The sequence below is a fragment of the Dasypus novemcinctus genome, chromosome 23 (assembly GCF_030445035.2).
Source record: "Dasypus novemcinctus isolate mDasNov1 chromosome 23, mDasNov1.1.hap2, whole genome shotgun sequence".
NCBI classification, from domain to species: Eukaryota; Metazoa; Chordata; class Mammalia; order Cingulata; family Dasypodidae; genus Dasypus; species Dasypus novemcinctus.
This window is the reverse complement of record NC_080695.1, coordinates 68,958,111-68,981,328: the sequence shown is the minus strand read 5'-3', so window position 1 is coordinate 68,981,328 and position 23,218 is coordinate 68,958,111. Positions and strand designations below refer to the sequence as shown.

Genomic DNA, 23,218 nt, shown 5'->3' with positions numbered 1-23,218 from the left:
ACGACACACAGCAGGAGCTCAAAGCGCTTACTAAATTCGTTTTTGGGTAGCGCGACTTTCATTCCGTGACCAAGTTCACTAGAGGTTTAGAGAAACCTAACACGCCCAGGAGAGAGCTGAGCTATCAGTCCTGCTCGTAGGGCATCAGCCTGAAAGAAAGTGAGACTAAAGCCAGGGTTTCGGAGTTACGGGCAGAAATTTACACTGCTAAGTAGCGGAGAGCTACGCCAAGCAACCTGATGAAGTCTTTGAGGGTCAGGATGAAGGAACCCACGCATTGCTCGCTGGGATTGCCGGTGGAAGGCCGCGGTGCATGCTGGGATTTGTAGTTCGGCTCCCTGTCGCGCTGTTCAGACCAGTTACATGCGGCTACACTCAGCCACATCCTTTCTTAGATTGGGTCCCGTCTTCGGCGGTCCAGCAGAGAACGATAGTGTTTTCCCGGGCAGGCCTGCCTAACAGCCTCCCAGAGCGAGCCTCATTTTGGTATTGGCTACAAGGAAAGTGCATTGAGTAGGGGTTGCGCGTGCGCAACTCTGGCGTTCCTGCGTGTGCGCGCGGCGGGCCCCGCCCCCGGAAGAACGACGCTACGCGCGAGCGACGTTTGCGCAAGGCCTTCTTGAGCCGGGTGGCGCAGGCGCAGTGTCTCCGGGCCAACATGGCGGCGCGGTACTCCTCACGCTGGTTGCTGGTGGCTGTGGGGAACCCCCGGCTGCCGGCTGCAGCGGGGAGAGGGGTCCGGCCGCCCAGGGCGGGCGTTGCGGGGGCGTCGCCGGGCCGCAAGCTGGGCGTCACTGCCTATGCGCCACCCCTGGGAGCTCGAGGCCCAGGGGCGCTGCTGACATTGAGACCCGGTGTCAGCCTCACAGGTGAGGGCGGGCTCCAGCGCTGAGTAGGGCTCCCGGGCCTGCTAAGGAGAGACTCGCCTGGCTTCTGCCACGGCAGGGAGCGGGGAAGAGTGTGTCTTGGGACTTGCTTGGGAAATTGCTGGGGAGACGGGCAAGCTGGAGGCAGAGAGGCCCACGTGGCCACTCGGGAGCGGTGAAGGGAGGGAGGCAGGGTGCAAGGAGCCACCCGCGCAGCGGCGAAATGTGCAGTAGGCCATGAACTTTCACCTCTCAGTCAACATTTCCGGAGGCGTCTCTCAGGCCTGGCGTGGCTCTATTCCTTTCCCGTTCATCCACCTTCTAGCTGCTGTTCCCTTCAGCCTGTAGCGGAAGGGAAGTGGTAACTGCTTTTCGGTGAGCGCCTACATACAGCAAGGCTAGGTGTTCTGCGTCTCATCCCACTTGGTCATCATGACAACCCTACGAGACAGGGATCGTCGTCCCAGTTGGATAGAATGGGAAACAGACTCTCACAGAGGAGGCGATCTGCCCAAGGTCATAAAGCTAGATTAGAGGAGTGGTCTCAAACACAGAACTGTCATTTCATAGCGTCTGCTCTTTTTACCACATGATGGTATAAACCAAAAAGCACACTTTACTGTCTTTTTTACAAGTTCTTAAGTTGGTAATTGCAGTAATACAACCTAACTTTTTTTTAAAAACCACATTTTCATGTCATAGATGCTGATAGCCCATTTTATACATGAACTGAAGCTTGGAGATAATAAGCAACTTGTCACAAAGCTAAGAATGGTAGATCCTTGATTTGAAGCCTGCCTTTTAGTTGTCAACAGTTATAATGAATTAATTAAATATGTATTAAGTTGTTAAGTGCTTTTCAATGATGGTTTCTTGTGCTATGTGTTGGATAACATCTGATTTAGTGAGGGAAAGAAGGAAACGCATCCTACCACATTCCTGAATTGTGGTAGTTGTTTACGCATTGTTTGTATCCCCTAGAATTTGTGCAAATGATATTTAAGCTATCTATAAGCTTAAAACTAAGACCAGTTAAAGTAAATTTACACAAGGTAGTTTCCTATTGGTATTAATTTTGTAGTGCTTACTTATCATTAAAGTATAGCAATTGTGATTATTTTGTGCAGTGTAAAGAAAAGAGCTGGGGCTTTGGGGGTTAAGGTTAGGGTTAGAACAGACTCGTCCCCACCTGTGTGTGTGTGACCTTGGTGAATTATTTAAACCCTTTGAATATCTCTTTACTTAACTGTAAAACTTCATTCATTCGCAAGATATTTATTACCTGTCATACGCCATTCACTGTTCTAGGCATGGGATACAGCAGAAAACAGGATTGTGTGTGGCTTTGGTTAAGTTAGCCCACTTTTTAATTCGTTCCTGCCATCTATATTTCCTTAGGGATGCATCAGTAGTCTGCCAGCCGTCTGTCTAGCTTTCCTTTAGATTATTTAGAGAGATGTCATAACCTATTTCTCAGTATGTGCAAACGTGGTTATCTTTAGGTTTTGCTAACATTTTCTGATGTCAAGGTGAAAGACAGGAGCTGTTTTTTTTTTTTAAGATTTATTTATTTATTCATTTCTCTTCCCTTCCTGCCCCACCCCAGTTGTCTGTTCTCTGTGTCCATTCGCTGTGTAGTCGTCTTTGTCCGCTTCTGTGTTGTCAGCGGCGTGGGAATCTGTGTTTCCTTTTGTTGCGTCATCTGGCTGTGTCAGCTCTCCGTGTGTGTGGCACCACCTCTGGGCAGGCCGCACCTTCTTTCGCGCTGGGTGGCTCTCCTTACGGGGTGCACTGCTTGCGCGTGGGGCTCCCCCACGTGGGGACACCCCTGCGTGGCAGGGCACTCCTTGCGCGCATCAGCGCTGCGCATGGGCCAGCTGCACACGGGTCAAGGAGGCCCGGGGTTTGAACCGCGGACCTCCCATGTGGTAGACGGATGCCCTAACCACTGGGCCAAGTCTGCTGCCCAGGAGCAGTTTTAAATGAAATTTGGCTAGGTTGTTTTGTTCAAAATATTAGTTCTTTAGATGACTTGCTTTGTTAGACTAAATTTGTTCATGTTACATCTCTACCACTTTGGGGAGCATTTAAAAAAATACAAACTTAAAAAAAAATAATTTCAAACTTACAGGAAATTTGCAAAAATAACATAGAGAACTCATATATACCCCCTACCAATATACCCAGATTTACCAACTTTTAACATTTTATCCCATGTGTTATGTCATTCTTTGTGTTTTCTAAACATTTGGAAGTAGATTGCATTAATAATACCCCTTTAACACTTAATCCTTTTTTTTTTTTTTAAGATTTATTTTATTTATTTATTTCTCCCCATTCCCTTGTTTGCACTTGCTGTGTCTGTTTATCTTCCATGTTTCTTTAGGGGGTACCGGGAACTGAACCCAGGACCTCCAGTGTGGGAGGGAGGTGTCCCATTGCTTGAGTCACCTCTGCTCCCTGCTTGTTGTGCCTCTCATTACGTTTTTCCTCCTTTGTCTCTTGTTGCATCAACTTGCTGCCCAGCCTGTCCATCACTCCAGCCTGCCATCTTGCTCATCCTCTTTTTTAGGAGGCACCAGGTACCTCTGCTCCCTGCTTTTTGGTGTGTCTCTCATTATGTTTTCCTTCTTGTATCTTTTGTTGTGTCATCTTGTATCAGCCTACTGCACCTGCCCATCACACGAGCTAGCAGTCTTTAGAACTGAACAGCAGATATCCCATGTGGTAGGTGGGAGCCCAATTGCTTGAGTCACATACGCTTCCCCCCCTGCTTTGTTGTGTCTCTCATTATGTTTTTCTTCTTGTGTCACTTGTTTCATCATCTTTTTGCGGCAGCTTGCTGTCTTTTATTAGGAGATACCAGGAACCAAATCAGGGACCTCCCATGTGGTAGGCAGGAGCCCAATCACTTGAGCCCCATCTGCTTCCCAACATTTAATACTTTTAAGAGTAAGGATAATTACTTATGCATTAAGTATAGTTATCAAGTTCAGGAGCTTTAATATTGCTTTGAAGCATGCAGTCTATATTCTGATTTTTTTTTCGATTATCCCAGTCATGTCCATTTGGACATTAATAGAGACAGTCCAGGATCATGTATTACATTTACTTGTTATTATCTCTTTAGTCTCTCTTTTTAAAATTTGCAGTAACAGATACAACATAAACCTTCCCCTCTCAGTCACTCCTAAGCATTACTATTCAGTGCAATTCATCTATTTTTCTTTTAATGGTATGAGGGCATTTTTATTTTCTTAATTTTATTCTATTTTTAATCCGTGAGGGCATTTTTGATAATAGTAGGTATAAGAGAGGGAGAGAGAAGCGTAGTATGAGCCTTGTATTGAGTGGAGATTATTAAGGAACCGCAGTCAACTGTCCTTTCCCCTCGCCTGTCCGGGGCTGGCTTTGTAGCCATTGATGAACGTCTGTGAGAATTGGCCCTAAGGGCACACTCTGTTAGTTGTCACATCTGAAGTCATCACCTCAGCTCCATACCATTGGCCTGTGGTCTTGCCTCAAATTTAGTAGTGCAATTAGATGACATGAAAACAAACTACACTTTAAATTCTGACCTTTCTCCCAGGGCAGAAAGAAGACAGGTTTTTGTTTGTTTTTAACAAATCAATTTTACTGATGCATATTAATAAAGCATGCAGTTCATTCAAAGTATACATAGTTGCGCATTTATCACTTTAGTCATTACTAGAGCATTTTCATTATTTCAGCAATAATAATAATAAACAAAAAACAGACAAGAAGATTCTTCACCTCTCAATCTCTGTTTCCCCTGCTGTACACAGCTGCTATTTCTGGCAATTCTAGCACAATTATTTATTAAGCAGGTTTACTAAGGTATATTCACATAAACCATATGATCTATCTAAAATGTATAATCAGTGGCTTTTAATATAATCACAGTGCTGTGCACTCATCATCACAAAAAATTTTAGGATTATTTCATGGCTCCAAAAAGAAAAACTTCACACCCCTTAACATGCAGAAGGCAGTTGACAGTGAAGTGACCATTCTGGGAATTAAGTTGGAGGCCAGTCCTGTTCTGGGTTGTTGCTAAGTGTAGATGCCTTTTAGGGAGCATCTAGACTTTTCAAACTTGGAATAGTTAAAACGTGCCATTTTTTACATTATTGTCTCCCATCCATTCTAACTCCAGTGCAAGTTCTCTGCTCCCTCTGTTGAAGTAAAACCCAGCCTCAGCCTACTGGGTCTTGAAGGAGCGTGGGTGGGGGCAAGGTACCTCTTGCTGACGAGTAAAGAGGCAGGTAGTACAGAGTCTGACCAAAGAAGTGGCTTCTAAGCCCTAGTACTTCCACACTGCTTTTTAAAAATTTATTTATCTATATATTTATTCCCCCTCCCTTCCACTGCTTGTGCTTGCACTGTCTGCTCTCTGTGTCCGTTAGCAGTGTGTTCTTCTGTGTCTGCTTGTCTTTTCTTCTCGTCTTCTCTTTAGGAGGCACCGGGAACAAATCCTGGGACCTTCCAATGTGGGAGCGAGGCACTCAATTGCCTGAGCCACTTCAGTTATGGTTTGTTGTGTCTCTCCTCTGTCTTTTTTTCTTGCATCATCTTTTTGTGCCAGCTCTCCACACCGCATGGGCCAGCCATCTCTCCATGCCGCGTGGACCAGCTTGCTATTCACCAAGAGGCCCCAGGAATTGAACCCAGGACCCTCCATATGGTAGATGGAAGCCCAATTGCCTGAGCCACATCTGCTTCCCCACACTGCTTTTTATGTTCAAGGAAGTCTAGGATGCGGCAACGGGAAACAAGTATTAGGGATACTGAAAACAGGTTTACTTCCTGTACTGAACTTCCTCACTCTGCCCATTTAGACTCATTCCCCTGCCTGTCTTCCTTTATCCTGCCCCCTTCCTGGCTGTACTGCACACTCCTGGTTGCCTTGTTCATCAGTGAAGCAGTTTCCCAACCCTTGTTTTGAGAGCTTTTTCTCATCTGCAAATCCAATTAATTCCCAGTTTAAGACTTGCTGTAGCTTCCTGTGGCACTCAGGATAAAATCCAGACTCCTTAGCATAGCTCATTGGGCCCCTCTGCTTATTCCTAGGCTTCAATCATCTCTCACCACCTCTACCACCCCACCACTCCACACGCACACACACAGGCTGCTGTCTGGTCACATCGTAGTGTTTGCATTTCCTAAATGCACTAGGTCCTTACTGTTTACTTCTGCCTGAACCACTCCCTCCAAACCCAAGGTGATCCAATTTAGTGTCCAAACAGGACTCTTTTGAAAGTGAAAAGGGATACTGTCAATAATTATACCAGTATAATAGGTATAAAGCTGGGTGGATTCAGACCCCTTTCTTAGCCTAGCTGTTCTCTGTAGCTTAACAGTATGTACCCAGGAAATCTTCACTGAACTTTTTGGTTTGGGTTGTCAGTGGTTCTCAACTGAGCATGGTTTTACCCCCAGGAGACATTTGCAGTGTCTGAAGACAATTTTAGTTGTCAGCATCGAGTAGGTAGAGGCCAGAGATGCTGTTAAACATCTTCAGTGCACAGGACAGCCCCCCCAATGAGGAATTAACCTGGCCCCAAATGTCAGCAGTGCCGAGGCTGAGAAACGTTGGGCTAGGGAGCCCTTTTGTGTGTATCCTCACTTAGTACATGTCCTTGTCAGAGCAAGTCACAGTGTACTTGGTAATAGCTATCCACACACTGTCTCCCACACTCCCACTCAGACTGTAAGCTCCTCCAGGGATGCTTTTTATTTATTTATTTATTTATTTATTTATTTTTAAAGATTTATTTATTTAATCCTCCCCCCCTTCCCCTGGTTGTCTGTTCTTGGTGTCTATCTGCTGCGTCTTGTTTCTTTGTCCGCTTCTGTTGTCGTCAGCAGCACGGGAAGTGTGGGCGGCGCCATTCCTGGGCAGGCTGCTCCCTCTTTTCACGCTGGGTGGCTCTCCTCATGGGCGCACTCCTTGCGCGTGGGGCTCCCCCACGCGGGGGACACCCCTGCGTGGCACGGCACTCCTTGCGCGCATCAGCACTGCGCATGGCCAGCTCCACACGGGTCAAGGAGGCCCGGGGTTTGAACCGCGGACCTCCCATGTGGTAGACGGACGCCCTAACCACTGGGCCAAAGTCCGTTTCCCAAGGGATGCTTTTTATTCCCCTTGTATCCTCTGGATACAGCATATATTGTAATCAGCACTGAGCCAGCAGTCCTTTAATAGGCATAAACTCCAGGATTGCTGCAGTATGTGGAGAACAGTTCTTGGCAAATGGCCGATTCTGAGTAAATATTTGTTGACTGCATGAATGGTGAAAATGGAAGCTTCTAGTCTGTAGGTGAATATTCGGTTTATTTATTTTAAAAGATTTATTTATTTATCCCCCCCCCCCAGTTGTCTCCTCTCTGTGTCCATTCGGTTTGTGTTGAATATTCAATTTAGAATATTCAGTGTGCTTCCTCATGATCTTTGATCTCTTTTCTTGACCCCACTCTCCCTTCCGCCTTTATTTGGGCCCCTTTTACCTGGTCCCACCCTCCCCGTCTTTCAGTTGCTCTGCCCTGGTAGGGGGTTAGAAGGACCCGAGGTGGCAGAGCAGCTTCTGCAGTTTCACGGGGCTTCAGACTGGTCAAAGCTTGCTTTCTCCCTCCATGCAGAAAGGTCAGTCCAGTAGACATGTTGGCCTTTCTTCAGAGCTGTTGATGCAAGAGCCCTGAAAGAGGGGCAGTGCATTTGGCTACCTGTCACATAGCAACATGCTTTGATTCCTTCGAATTATCTACTCGGGTGAACAGAGGCTGCGGCACAGGGCCTTTTAACCTGGCGTCTTTCAGCCCCTTAACGTTATACTCAGTTTTTATGTCTGTGTATCAATATATGTAACTGTTTTTTTTTTTTTTTTTGTTTGTTTGTTTGTTTAAGAAGGTACTGGGGATTGAAACCGGGACCTCATGCTTGTGAAGCATGTGCTTAACCACTGAGCTACACCCACTCCACTGTATGTACTCTTTTTAGGGGAAGGGGCCAGTACTTTGATCAGATGCTCTCAGTGGTCTGTGATGTAGACTAAGGTATTTCTTTAGCACAGTGATTCTCAAACTTGAGTGTGTATCAGAATCATAACCTGGAGGGCTTCCTAAAACACAGCTTACTGGAACTCACCTCCAGAGTTTCTGATTCAGGTCTGGGGTAGGGAAATGAAAATGTGCTTTTCCAACGGCTGATGGTGATGCTGCTGGTCCAGGGACCAGGCTTTGAAGACCATGGCTTAAGCAAATCTCCAGGACTGCAAGGTAGAATGAAAAGAACTTAGGGAATTGTTCAGAATTAGGTGAGAGGAAGCCAGTGACAGTACCTAGCACGTTGCAGGTGCTCAGTCAGTGTGCAGGGAGCTGAGTCCCTCTAATCTTTCCCTGGAGGCTGCCCCAGTAGCATGATCCAGCAGAGTCCACCACACCCAGTGCTCTGACGTGGTTTTATATTAATTGAGTCAGGCCTTAGCCCTGCTTGGAGTGGTGCAGTGCTTTTGGTCCTCAGTGGACTTGGAGGACTACAAATCCTAGAGCTGGGATTTATTTGTTCCCAGATATATTGTTGTTCACAGGTATATTCTGGTTGGTAGTTTATTTACAAATTCCTTTTGTTGAACACATTCTCAGAGTGATTTTCTTTCTTTCTTTTTCCCTTTTTAGGATTGAAAAGTTACCCTTTTGCTTATATTGCCTCCTTCCACACAAGCGCCCCATTGGCCAAAGAAGATTATTACCAGATACTAGGAGTGCCTCGCAACGCCAGCCAGAAAGAGATCAAGAAAGCCTATTACCAGGTCTGTATGCAAGCCAGTGCTTAGAGGCCAGGTTGTGGAACAATTGCTGTTTATCTGGGCCAGTTCAGATCAGTATAGTGGGTGACCATCCTGATAGGTAGCCTGCAGCCCCAAGTGTAGAATGAATGTTAGGGTGAAGATGGATCTGGTGCACCGTGTTCTTCAGTGGGGCTGGCTGTACCAGGTAATGCTTCAGAAAAGAGTTAGAACCAGAGGTTTTAAAAATTACTTTTTCTAGAGGTGTTTTTGTAATAACTTTGAGTCTCTTTAAAAATTACAGTAACATACACAGCATCAACTTTCCCGAGTCACTTGCGAGCATTACCATTCAGTGGAATTAATCACATCCACAATGTTGTGCCCTTTACCTCTATCCATTACCAAAACTTTCCCTGTGCCTTCTGGATTAGTAGAGATGTGGGTCTAAGTTCTAGGTAGCCATTCTTTGCATTCAGGTAAAAGTTTATGGGTTTTAGGGTTATTCGTTAACTCCCAAAACTATGAGATTCCCAATTCAAATCCCAGAATGAATTAGGGCTAATTACATTGGCATATCGTAAGTCAGTGATTCCTAGACTTTTGGGTTTGCTCTGACCAATAAAATAAAGTGAAAATTGGAGGCACCAATGTAGGATTGCCAGCTTTTGTATTTGGTCTAATATAGATATTAAAAATGACAATTGTAGTCTATTATTATTTCCTAAAAGAGAGTTTCTTAACATCATAAAAATAGGAAGGCCATAATATCAGAATAAAGAAGTGATCTCTAAATTAAATTAAATTGATTTTCCTTTATGAAAAACTTCCTACAAGACTTTTTTTTTTCTTTTTCTACAAGACTCTTGGTTTTGTTTTGTTTTTTTTTTTCATTTTGCTGTGGGTGAGCAAAAACTTGGACCTAGCCACGAATTTGTGAACCAAATAGGGGTCAAGACCAGATCTAACAGCTTATGGCTTGGACAGCTGCTCCCTCTTCTTCCTTTTATTTTAAGTGTACAGTTCAGTGGTTTTTAGTGTATTCCCAGAGTTATGCAGCCTTGCCACAATCAAATTTAGAACATTCTCATCACCCCAGAGAGAAACCCTCCGTTGTTTGGTATCCCCCAGCCCTTGGCAACCACTGGGGTATTTTCTGTCTGTCTAAATCTGCCTGTTCTGGACATTTGATATAAGTAGAATCATACAATCTGTGTCCTTTATGACTGGCTTCTTTCACTTAGCATAATGCTATGATATAGCATGTATCAGAACTCATTCCTTTTTATGGCTGAATAGTATTCTGTTTGTGTGGATAGACCACATTTTGTTTATCTGTTCACCTATTGATGGACACTTGGGTTGTTTCTACTTTTTTTTTTCAAAGATTTATTTTTTTAAATTTATTTCTTTCCCCTTCCTCCCCCACACCAGTTGTCTGCTCTTTTGTGTCTATTCGCTGCATGTTCTTCCATGTCTTCCATGTTCACTTCCATTGTTGTTTTGTTGTCAGCGGCACCAGGAATCTATGTCTATTCTTATTGCATCGTCTTGCTGTGTCATCTCTCTGTGTGCGTGGCGCAACTCCTGGGCAGGCTGCGCTTTTTTCGCGCTGGGCGGCTCTCCTTACAGGGCGCACTCCTTGCGTGTGGGGCTCCCCTACATGGGGGACACCCCTGCGTGGCATGGCACTCCTTGCGCAACATTAGCACTGTGTGTGGGCCAGCTCCACACGGGTCAAAGAGGCCTGGGACCTCCCATGTGGTAGGCGGATGCCCATCTGTTGAACCGCGGACCTCCCATGTGGTAGGCGGATGCCCTATCTGTTGGGCCAAGTCTGCTTCCCCGTTTCTACTTTTTGACAATGAGAATAGTGCTGCTATGAATTTTATATACAAGTTTTTATGTGGACCTAAGTTTTCATTTTTCTTGGGTACATATTTAGGCATGGAATTGCTGGATCATATGATAATTCCATGTTTAACTTTTTGTAGAACTTCCGGACTTTCCCACAGCAGCTGCCCCATTTTACATTCCTATCAGCAGTGTAGGAGGGTTCCAATTACTCCATATCCTCACCAACACTTGTTATTTGTCTTTTTTATTATAGATAGACATCCTAATGGGTGTGAAGTGGTATCTCATTGTGGGTATTTTTTTTTTATTAAGATTTATTTTTACTTATTCCCCCCCACCCCCGTCGTTTGTTCTCGCTGTCTGTCCTCTGTGTCTGTTCTTTTGAATGCTAGTCGGTTTTTTTAGGAGATAATAGGAACCGATCCTGGGACCTCACATGTGGGAGGGAGGCACCCAGTCACCTGAGCCACCTCCACTTCCTGCTTGTTGTAGCTCTCATTATGTCTCCTCATTGTCTCTTCATTGTGTCATCTCACTGTGTCAGTTCATTGCGTCAGCTCGCTGTCTTGCTTGTCTTCTTTCGAAGGCACCAGGAACCACACCTGGGACCTCCCAGGTGGTAGGTGGGCACCCAACTGCTTGAGCCACACCTGCTTCCCTCATTGTGGTTTTGAATTGCTTTTCCGTAGTGGCTAACAATGTTGATTATTTTTTCATGTACTTATTGGTCATTTGTATATCTTCTTTGCAGAGCTTCTTTTCAGATCCTTTCCCATTAGAGAAGTGAACTTATAATCATGTACAGTGTACAGAATTCCCATACGACACTCCTCCACCAACATATTACATTGTTGTGGAACATTTGTTACAGATTGTGAGAGAACATCATCAAACTATTACCACTAACTGTGGTCTGTAGCATACATTTGGTGTGTTTTTTTCTATACCTCCTATGGCAGTTTGGTATTGTTTAGGAATTCCAAAAATGGATATTGGATTGTGATTGTAAACTGGTCTGTTCCTCTGGGCATAGTAGACTGTATTTTTAGTAGATTCAGAGGTTTTCACTTTTATTTTTTAAAATCAAGATTAGGACTTTTATTTGACCACATCATTAGGGAGACTCCGTTTGAATCCCTGCCCCTCTACCACTTTGTGGGCTATATAAACGGATGCTTAATCAAAGACAGGGAAGTAAATGCATGGAGAAGGAGAACACCCGGGAGTTTAGTTTTGGATACTGGACCTCTGGGGAGAGAGCCAAGTAGTTTGCCTGATCGTTTGTAGCTGAAGAGACCAGAGCCCTGAACAGCTGAGAAAGCCCAGAAAGATATGAGCCCTGGGAAGAGAGAGGAGCCTTATGTTAGCCCACAGCTGAGATAGGAAGAAGCTGGAAGGAAGAGGAAGGCTGAACCTTCGCAGAGACCAGCAACTATCTTGCTCCAACATGTGGTAGCAGACCTTCGTGAGAGAGGTAACTTATTCTTTATGGCCTTGTGACTGTAAGCTTCTACCCCAAATAAATACCCTTTATAAAAGCCAACAAATTTCTGGTATTTTGCATCAGCACCCCTTTGGCTGACTGATACACCCTCCTGTTACTAACACAGTACCTTCTTTGACATTGGTGCAAGAATGTTACAATATTGTTTACTGTAGCCCGTTGGCTACATTAATTGTATTTTTCCCATACCTTTGCCCATTTTTAAATTGGGTTATTTATCTTTTTATTTTTGAGTCATGAGGGCATGAGCAAAGGCCTGGGTTTAGGCAGCAGATCTTGGCTTGGGAATAGCATGCCTCCTTTCTGGAGCTGAAGAGTAAGATGGAGTGGGATGCAGGAGTGGGAGAAGATGGAAAAGATGGAGACCGGTGCCAAAGTAGTGTGCCAGGCGAGGCCCTTCACAGCTTCTGGAGACCTAATTTCAGAGAGAGTAGAGAATTACTCAAGCTTTTAGGAATGGAAATAAAAAGATCAGGTAGGGGAGCAGATGTTGCTCAAGTGGTGAGCGCCTGCTTCTTACATGGAAGGTCCTGGGTTCAGTTCCTGGTGCCTCCTAAAAACAAAAAAATAAACAACAAGCACACAAACAAACTAACTAACTCAGGGAAGCCAATGTGGCTCGGTGGTTGAGTCCTGGCTTCCCACATAGGAAGTTCCAGGTTCAATACCTGACCCCTGGTACCTGAAAAATAAAACAAAGACAGGTAAAGCTATACAATTTAAAATGTGAAAAATTTTAAAGTAGCCTTTACTGAATAATTACTAGGTGTCAGACATTGATAAAAGTTTTACGTGCGTCCCGTCATTTAATCCTCGTGGCAACGTCATGGGGTAGTTAATCATATCTCTATTTTGCCAACGAAGAACCTGAGGCATGGAGAGATTATGACATATGACCAAGGCCACACAAGCCAATATGTGGCAGACCAGAGACGACAGTACAGCCTTTCTGACCACAGAAGAGGACTCTTCACTGTGCTGAGGTTGTGAACATGCGGCATGTTTCACCTAGCGTTTGGGGTGGAGAATCCCCCTCAGAGCTCAGCGGCACGTGTGCTTCTGCAGGATGGCACAAAGAAGAGCATCTCCAGCAAGAAAAGTCCAGAGGGCCCATGGAGTTGTGCCTGGCCTCTTCCATCTGTGACTGTTTACCTTCCAAATGCTGGCGCCACTTCTGCTGCTGCTCTTATCCTTGTCTCCCCCACTTTGGGTGTGGGTAGATGTTTCTGACAACTTCTGTCAGCATCCTTGTTCCTCCTGGAAACCAAAGCTGGGTGGCATGTGAATACGTTTTTAGTTTTTGGTTTTTTTTTTTGTAACTGGACCTAGAGACCTATACTGCTTCCTTTTGCTAGTACGGAAGATTGAGAGCTGTTTGTCTTGACTCTTAGCATAAAAAGAGGACATAATGCATTGTGGTATTTAGTCTCAGAGCCAAGCTCCTTTGTGGAAGAGGGATTAAAGTTCCCTGTGTGACATCAAAATACAGATGTGGAAACACTTAAGCTCATACTAATGAAGAATTTTCTAACAATGAGAGCTATTGGCCAGGGTACTTTCTGCCTTGGGTGATGGTGTGTTCCCCATCTCTGGAAATAATTCTGCAGTGTTTCTCAAACTTGGATCATGTACTAATGCCTTTTTTTAAGTTAAAAATTTTTTTTCTTATTTCTCCTCCCTTCCTCTTCTCTGTTGTCTGCTCTCTGTGTCCATTTGCTGTATGTTTTTCTGTGTCTGTTGTATTCTCATTAGGTGGCTCCAGGGAACCCATCCTGGAACCTTCTGGAGTGGGAGAAAGGTGATCATTCTCTTGCTCCACCTCAGCTCCCTAGTTTGCTGCGTCTCATATTGTCTCTTCTGTGTGTCTCTTTTTTGTTGCGTCATCTTGCTGCATCAGCTCTCCATGTGGGCCGCACCACTCCTGGGTGGTCTGTTTTCCTGCGTGGGGTTGCACTCCTTGTGTGGGAGCCACAGCTGTGTGGAGAGACACTCCTTGTGCATGGCAGCACTCCACATGGGCCAGCTCACCACACAGGCCAGGAGGCCCTGGGTATTGAACCCTGGACCTCCAGTATGGTAGGTGGACACTCCATCAGTTGAGCCAGATCCACTTCCCAACACCTTTTAAACAGCATTACTTTCAGGTGATAGATAATGCTATGTGGGGAAGCGGATCTGGCTCAACTGATGGAGTGTCCGCCTACCATACAGGAGGTCCACGGTTCAAACCCAGGGCCTCCTGACCCGTGTGGTGAGCTGGCCCATGTGCAGTGCTGGTATGTGCAAGGAGTACCAGGCCATGCAGGGGTGTCCCCCACATAGGGGAGCCCCACGCGCAACTTGTGCACACTGCAAGGAGAGCCGCCCAGCATGAGAAAAGTGCAGCCTGCCTAGGAGTTGTGCCGCACACATGGAGAGCTGATGGAGCAAGATGACGCAACGGAAAGAGACACAGAAGAAAACAATAGCAAATGGACACAGAGAGCAGACAGTGGGGAGGGGGGAAAGGGGAGAGAAATGAAAAAAAAGAAAATCTTTAAAAAAAAAAAAAGATAATGATGTTTGTCCAAAGTCAGGTTGCTTCTCCTATCATGGTTATTATACAGATGTCTCCAACACAGGATTTTTGGAGTTGATGCCCCCCACTCCCACAATACAGCCCTGTGATGCCTTAATTCTCCTAGTGGTTATTTGAGTTCAGATTCCTTTGGATGCTTAATTTGCATTCTGAGCCATGACATCATTTTGCCTTTTCTTAGCAAAAGAGCTTTATTTGTATATTTTTGTCTCCCTTTGTTACTTTCACAGTAGTGCTACTGGCACCACACAACTAGAAAAAATGCAAGCTCTGAAGTTGCTTGCAGTACTATATTTTTCAGTATCATTCTAGTGGTTCAGGGCATACTTAAAGCAGTAATTTCTGGGTCATCATTGAATCTTTAAAATTCCTATTAGAATTTCTTAGATGCTTTATTAATCAGGCAAAGGGGTGCCGATGCAAAGTACCAGAAATCTGTTGACTTTTATACAAGTTACTTATTTGGGGTAAAAGCTTACAGTACAAGTATAACTGGATTTTGTCTAGGTTCTTGGTTATGCTGCAGAAATGAATTTCAAGAGCATGTCAGATGAGTTAAGGTAGGGAGGGACGAGAAATGGGAGAAATAATAGATCATGAATCCCAGGTAGAGAGAAAGGGGTTGAAAAGTGATAAAGTGGGCTGATTTACAGACTGTAATTCCCCATTATGGATTATAAATGCCCAAGTTTTACTTGCATGGTGACCATGGCAGGGGAAAAATGGCGAGAGCAGGGCACAGAAGGAAGGAACAGGGCAGGACTGGCACTGGAACTGGCTCTAGGACAGGGCAAAGGCAAGAGAGCAAAGAGCTTGGCACTTGCTTTTTAAACCATTAATTATTCCGCCCCTTTGCTAATGGCAGTGGGGGAGTTCCAGCTGTTATGCTGTTTTGATTGATTACCCATCAGTCCCCCAGGAGGACCCAATTTATAAAGTCCTTGGGGAATATCTGGGGCTTCTCCTGGCTTCCAGAGCAAATCTTGTTCTGAATGGCAGAATCTTGTGTGTGGGGGGTGTCTTCTGGCAGCCATCTTGGGGTTATTGATGTCCCCGTGGACACTTTACCAGGTTCCAGATCCATCTATTGATTCCCTATCTCACTAGCCCAGCTTCACAAGACCCTAAAGAGTCCACCTCAAGGCTGCTTTCCCACCAAAGCCTCTTGTCACGTGTTGAAGCAAGATGGTGGATGATCTCTGCCTGTCTCCTCCTTTCTTCCTCTTAAGGCTCTGTGGACCCAGCTTCTTTCAATCTCAGCTGCAGGTTGGCATAGGGCTCGTCTCTTTTCCTGGGACTTTAGCTGTTTGAGCCTCCTCTTTTCTGTCACATGGCAGGACTGAAATGACCAAGCTCTCTTCTCTTCTGTGTGTCTGTTTATATCAGCCCACCAAGAGGTGGGGACTCAACCCTGAGTTATGCTCTACTGATATGGTCAAATCAAAGCCCTAATCTTTTATCAAGTAAATGTAAAACCTTTGAATTTAATACAACCAAAGGGTATCACATCAGAGGAACAGAGTAGTTTACAAACATAATTTTTCTCTTTTTTTGGGATTCATAAATAAAATCAGACTGCTACAGGTTCCTCCTCCTGAATATGTCCTTATGCTGCCTACTGTGTCCTAATAATAGCTGCCATCAGGTGTTACTGTGCCACACCTGGTGCTAAAGTCCTTATCTGTTATTTCATTTTATTCTTGCAACTAGGTACTTATTATTGCCATTTTACAGATTAGAAAGCTGCGGCTTACAGAAGTTTAGTTACGTGCTGGCTGTTAGCAAATGATAGATCTGGGCAATCTGACGTCAGGGGCTGTGCTTTTAAAAACTTCCTACATGGGAATGGATGTGGCTCAAGCACTTGAGTGCCCGCCACCCACATTGGTGGTCCCAGGTTCAGTTCCTCATACCTTGTAAAGAAAACAAAATACAGCAGAAAATGAGCAAAACAATGAACAAAACAGATGAGGGAGCCAACTCAGGAGCTGATGTAGCTTAGTGGTTGAGGACTGGCCTCCTGCATATGAGGTCCTGGGTACAATCCAAGGTCTCAGGTCCAATCCCCAGTCCCAGTACCTAAAAAAAAAAACAAAAACCCTACGTTAACCCGTCAGCCAAGGCTGGCCAGCCAGTGGCTGGCAGTGATGGAGTTGGAGGGCTCCTTGAGTCACTTTCAGCTTTAGGATTCTGTCACCCTCCTTTGCCCTTATGTAACGGACAGACAGTAGGCTATAGACTGGGCACTCATCAGTGGCTGCAGCAAACAGCAAACCACAGCCAGAGGTAATGTTCATTTAGAGCTGTTCTCGTGTGCACTGGGCAGCCAAGTGAGATTTTATTTACTTTTTTAATCAGTAAACCTGGTTTTTGATTAGATATACATTTACCTTGTTCAGAAGCCAAACATTACAAAGTCTTGTGGTTGAAAAAATGTGTTTCTACCTCAGATTTGAAGAGACTGTTTATTTTAAAGTTTTTGAGCAAGTGTCTTGCATCCATGATAATTCATCATTTTTCTCCCTAGCTTGCCAAGAAATACCACCCAGACACAAATAAGGATGATCCCAAAGCCAAGGAGAAGTTCTCCCAGCTCGCAGAAGCCTATGAGGTAACGTGAGTGGCAGGTGTGCAGCTACTGTCACGTAACTAGGTGCGTGATTCCGGATACAGGACAGGCAGCCCGTAGGTCCCGTGTGAAAGCTGTGTCCTCCTCTGATCTTACGTGGAGGAGCCCTTTTCCCTTTTTCAAATCACCTTGAAAAAAAAAAAGCAAAAAAACCCAAAAAGGAAACAAAAAATAAAGAAAATCACCTTGATTTTAAAAAATAAATAATAAAAAAAAAGATTCCCAGTTCTCACTCCAGCTATACTAACTTGGAATCTCAACAAACAGGATCTAGTAACCTGTTAAATAAACCCCCTGGTAATTTGGACCTGTAGTCAGTTTGGAAACTCCTGGCATATGGGGTCCCAGCACCTGCTACTTACTTGGATCAATGACTTCATCCCTTATTTGATAAGCCCCTGCTTGGTGATTGCTGTCTGTTAGGGTTGGTGGGTATTATAAAAGTAGAAGACCATCACTGTCCTGAAGAATTTAAAATGTGATCAGAGAGACAAAGCCATACACCTATAAAGCAACTCATAAGCAATTCCAGTATTATTGGAAAACGGATCTTCCTCCCAGACTTTTCCCATTCTGAAGGGAGTCAGGATGTATAGGATAACATATGTCCCCAGGAATATACACCTACCTAGGAAAACAGCCTTAACTCTGTACCTGTTAACTGAACAGATGTTCCTTTCTCCCTGCCAATTATATCTAAGGAAAGGTGTGTTTGCCAGTGTGTTTTTTAGATAATACTGTTTTATTTATCAAACTAGTTGATAGCATAACTCTTAGAGCCTGCTTCTCTAGAACTTAAGATTTATTTTTAATGGGGGGGGGGGGGCGGGGATGATTAAAATAGAATAATCCAAGAGCAGTAATTCCTGGGGAAGGGCTTGAAAGGAAGTACAAGCCACCAAGAACACAGGGGCTTCTGTCCCATTTCCTCCTCTCAAGGCTGCCACCTCCTTTCCCAGCAGACCTGCTTTCTCTGTGGCTCTGCTGGGTACCCGAAGCACCTGAGGCCCAGTCCGTTCTCTGGCCAGCCTGCTTCCTTTCCTCCTCTGATCCTAGGCAGAGGAGCCCTTTTCTGTTTTTCCCATGAATGAGGGATATTCTTTTCTATTTGATCTCCAAGATAGTGCCTTTTTACTTTGTGGTGTGAATAAAATAGACTTTATTCCAACTTCTCTCCAGTGTGGCTGATGCCTTCCTATGTCCCAGCTATACTGTTGTCTCTCTGTCTCTTTTCTTCCATCTTTTGACTTTGTGTTTCTCCAGAAGCCATCCTTTCCTTGTGCCTCCATTTCCCTGTTAATAAAAAGCAAAACAAAACAAACAAAAAAAGGTAAAAGCAAAGAGATAAAAGAGATGCCAAGGGCCAAGGGGTTTCTTCCATACCCCTCCCAGCACCTCTCCCTGGGGGGCCCTGCTATTGTGGTGCATGGGCCTGCAGCAGCCTTGGTGAGTAAGGTCTTCAGGACACTTGCACAGAGGCCAGGCTGTGCCTCTGCCCCTTGCTGCTGCCGCCACTTCCCCCTGCTCTGCACCTTGCTGCCGCCGCCACTTCCCCCTGCTCTGCCCCTTGCTGCCGCCGCCACTTCCCCCTGCAGCTCATTTGTCCTGGCTTCTGGAAGACCGGCTGATGAAGGGCAGAGGCTGCACAGCATAAACTCCCTACCAGGCAGGGTCTTCTGAGCCGATTGGCAGATGTGGGTCAGTGAGAAGTACAGGGTGCCTGTGCTGTCCTTGAAGGAAGTGCAGACGTTTTTACCGCAAAGGCAACCCCAAAGGTGGCTTCCGTTACATTTTTAGAAGTACTTCCAGGTCCTACACAGACGTCAGCACAGTCGTCTCTGTCTTCTATCCTTTTCTAGGTGCTACGCTCACAGTCCCACCCCATTTCAAAGAACCTCATGTAGTATATCTGCACACAGTAGTCACTTAGGAAATGTGAATGGTGACTCTGCATTTATGTACCTTGGGAGAATGAGGAAAGCATGTGGCCCTATGTGACTCTGCATTTATGTACCTTGGGAGAATGAGAAAAGCATGTGGCCCTATGGTGACTCTGCATTTATGTACCTTGGGAGAATGAGGAAAGCATGTGGCCCTTTCCTCTGCCTTTCCTCTGATAGGTGCTGAGTGATGAAGTGAAGAGAAAGCAGTACGATGCCTACGGCTCTGCTGGCTTTGACCCTGGGGCTGGCAGCTCCGGGCACAGCTACTGGAGGGGGGGCCCCACTGTTGACCCTGAGGAGCTCTTCAGGAAGATCTTTGGGGAGTTCTCATCATCATCATCTTTTGGAGATTTCCAGAGTATGTTTGATCAACCCCAGGAGGTAAGTCTCTCATTTTAAAGAACTGTTTGAATTTTAGGCTATGTGTGATGAAAACAGAATCTCAAATAAAAATCATAGCGGCTTAAATGGAATGATCTTCAGGCAGACATTTGTGTAGAAAATAATTCCAACATTTGAAAAATTTTATGGAAAAATAATAGTACTTCTGTTTTTTACTATATTCTTAAAATTGCTTGATCAATTAGGCTTCCAGAGTTCTTAGTTAAGGTAAGAGTATTTTACCCAGAGTCTGCTACATTATTCCAGGAGAGCTCAGTTTCATAGGGAGACCTGCCAGTCCTGCCTCTTCCATATTTATTTCTCAGTGACATTGGGAGGGTTCAAGAAAGAAGGGAAAATTAAGAAAAATAAAGAAGGGAAGCGAACTTGGCCCAATAGATAGGGCATCTGCCTACCACATGGGAGGTCCACAGTTTAAACACTGGGCCTCCTTGACCCATGTGGAGCTGGCCCATGTGCAGCGCTGATGCGCGCAAGGAGTGCCGTGCTATGCAGGGGTGCCCCCGTGTAGGGGAGCCCCATATGAAAGGAGTGCACCCCGTAAGGAGAGCTGCCCAGCGCGAAAGAAAGTGCAGCCTGTCCAGGAGCGGCACCGCACACATGGAGAGCTGACGCAGCAAGATGACGCAACAAAAAAGAGACACAGATTCCCGGTGCTGCTGACGAGAATGCAAGAGGACACAGAAGAACACACAGTGAATGGACACAGAGAGCAGACAACTGGGGGGGTGGGGGAAGGGGAGAGAAATAAATTAATCTTTAAAAAAAAAAAGAAAAGAAAAATAAAGGAAAGAGAGAGTATTTTACGACTTGAAGTTATGATTGTGTATCATTCAAAAATGTTTGTAAATGCCTTGCACATTTCAGGTTTTTCAAAAGTATATTTTCACTTACATTGAGATGTTATCAAAAATCTCAAGGACTGGGGCAGAATCAGTTCAGTGAGTCCTACCCATTCTTACTTGGCAGAGTACATACGAATAATTAAATAATGCTGACCAGTGCCCCCTTTACGTTTTTGTTTTAATTTTTAGAGCAGTTTTAGATTTATAGAAAAATTCTGTACAAAGTAGAGTTCCCATATACTGTACCCTTCTTCACAGTTTTCCCTATTATTAACATTTTTCATTCGTGTGGTACCTTTGTTACAATTGATGAACCAAATATCATTTGAGTTATTTTATTAACGAAAGTCCATAGTTTAAATTAGGCTTCACTCTTTGTGTTGTACAGTTCCATGGGTATGTTTCTGTTTTACGTTTTTGTTGCGGTAACGTTTATACCACGTACGTTTTCCCATGCTAGCCACTGTCACATATGCAAGTCAGTGGCATTAACCACATTCCCTCCTTTGCTTTTAAAAGCAGAGCATCACTTTGGTCATTGTGGAAAGAAAGATAACAGGCCTGTCCCTTGATCTCTTTAGTATATCATGGAGTTGACATTCAATCAAGCAGCCAAGGGAGTCAACAAGGAGTTCACAGTGAACGTCACTGACACCTGTGAGCGGTGCGACGGCCGAGGGAATGAGCCTGGCACCACAGCGCAGCACTGCCACTACTGCAGCGGCTCTGGAATGGTAAGGGCTCAGCTCCAGTGCCCCTCATTGCCCATCCAGGCTTCTCCCCACCTCCCCTTTTCCTGTGCTCCTGGCGGTTTTTATTCAGGCAGTTTCATGGGTTTAGGGAGGCTATAATTAAGGGGGACTTTTTCTGGAACCTTTTGCATTTTTACAGGAGAACTCTGTCCTTATTAAGTAGGCAGTACAGACTGAACAAGGGAACTAAACTGTCTTCTGAAAATATACTTTGGGATATTTTGGTAATTTGCAGGCAGGGAAAAGACTTAAATTTTGCTTGAAATATTCTCTAATCTCCTTTTTCCTTTCTGGTAACTTTTTATTTTGATATAACTCAAATTTACAGAATAGTATAGAACACTCTCTGAAATCTTTTACTCATTTGCTTGTCATTTCTGGTCATATAGAGAGTTTTTTCTTACTTTTCACTTATTCTCTCTTCTCTGCATGTATATTTACATGTTGTGTGTATCTATGTTTTTGCCCACCCCCAGAACCATTTGAGAGCAAGATGCAAACATTGTCTCTTTATTCCTAAATATATCAATGGCTATTTTCTCAGAACACATGAGCACAGTACAGTTGTCAGAATCATGACCTTTACTATTGATACAGTAACACTATTTGTCCTTATTCAAATTCAGTTGTCTTATAATGTCATTTATAGTGTCCCCCCACCCCTCAGTCCTTTATCCAATCTAGGGGTAGGCATTGCATTTGCTTATCATCTCTTTATTTATTTTAATTAGACCAGTAATTTATTCATGTAGGGAGGGACATTTTCTTATCATCTCTTTAGACTCCTTTAATCCAAGATAGTTTCTCAGCGTTTTTTTTTTCTTTCATGACCTTGACATTTTTGAATATCATGGACCAGTTATTTTGCAGAATGACCCTCAGTTTGGATTTATTTGATGTTTTCTCCTGATATTCAGTTTTGGCAGAAATACCATAGGAAGTGCTGCTGTGTCCTTACAGTGCATCATACCATAAGTCATAAGATGTTAGTTGGTCCAGTTATTGGTGGTGTTAAATTTTTTTATCTTTTTTTTTTTTTAAGATACATAGATCACACAAAATGTTACATTAAAAAATATGAGGGAAACGGACTTGGCCCAGTGGTTAGGGCGTCCGTCTACCACATGGGAGGACCGCAGTTCAAATCCCGGGCCTCCTTGACCCGTGTGGAGCTGGCCCATGCGCAGTGCTGATGCGCGCAAGGAGTGCCGTGCCACGCAAGGGTGTCCCTGCGTGGGGGAGCCCCACGCGCAAGGAGTGCGCCCCGTAAGGAGAGCCGCCCAGCGCGAAAGAAAGTGCAGCCTGCCCAGGAATGGCACCCCACACACTTCCTGCCGCTGACGACAGCTGACGACAACAGAAGCGGACAAAGAAACAAGGCGCAGCAAATAGACACAAAGAACAGACAACCGGGGGAGGGGGGGGAATTAAATAGCATCTGTCCCTGCAGTGTTATTTAGGACAACTCCAGGTCCTGAAAATGCCCCCCCCGTATCACACTTCTTTCCTCTCCCTGCCCTTAGCAACTCCCATGGCCACTGTCTCCATATCAGTGATATACTTTCTTCCATTGCTAGAGTCACAATAATTCTATAGTACGGTATCAGTAAGTCCACTCTAATCCATATTTTATTCCTCCATCCTGAGAACCCTGGGTTGGCGATGTCCACTCCGCCTCTAAATTGAGAGGGGGCTTAGATCCCACATGGCTGATGGATGGGATTCTCCTGCTTTCAGTTGTAGACTCTTGGTTCCCTGGTGTGGTGGTTGACCATCTTCACCTCCCTGTTAGCTGACCTGGGTAAGTCCAACAAACCAAAGAGTAGGTAGGAGTTACAACTCTGCCGAGGCTCAGGACCAGGCTGGCACATGACAGTTCAGAGATTCAAGTCTCCTGATCATACACCAACCCCAGCACCAACCACAGGTTCAGTAAATGTGGCAGAAGAGGCATGTGTAGGGAGGTCACATGGTGGTGTGCAATTTGATCATTTTCATATGATTAAGGTAGTGCCCTCCAGGATTCTCTACTATAAA

At 44.8% G+C, this 23,218-nt stretch overlaps 1 protein-coding gene across 2 annotated transcripts in view; it reads left to right on the top strand.

Moving 5' to 3' along the window:
* Window positions 1–605: 605 nt before the first annotated feature.
* DNAJA3 (DnaJ heat shock protein family (Hsp40) member A3) overlaps window positions 606–23,218 on the top strand; it is a 41,725-nt gene continuing 19,112 nt past the window's right edge. Inside the window, exons 1-5 of one of the 2 annotated variants that reach the window (XM_004452178.5) lie at window positions 606–869; window positions 8,562–8,695; window positions 17,138–17,221; window positions 19,360–19,563; window positions 21,011–21,163. In XM_004452178.5, coding sequence (XP_004452235.1) covers window positions 659–869; window positions 8,562–8,695; window positions 17,138–17,221; window positions 19,360–19,563; window positions 21,011–21,163 — 786 coding nt within the window. In that variant the 5' untranslated portion in view covers window positions 606–658. The remainder of the gene's footprint in view (window positions 870–8,561; window positions 8,696–17,137; window positions 17,222–19,359; window positions 19,564–21,010; window positions 21,164–23,218) is intronic. The other variant, XM_004452177.4, reaches the window with a different exon arrangement.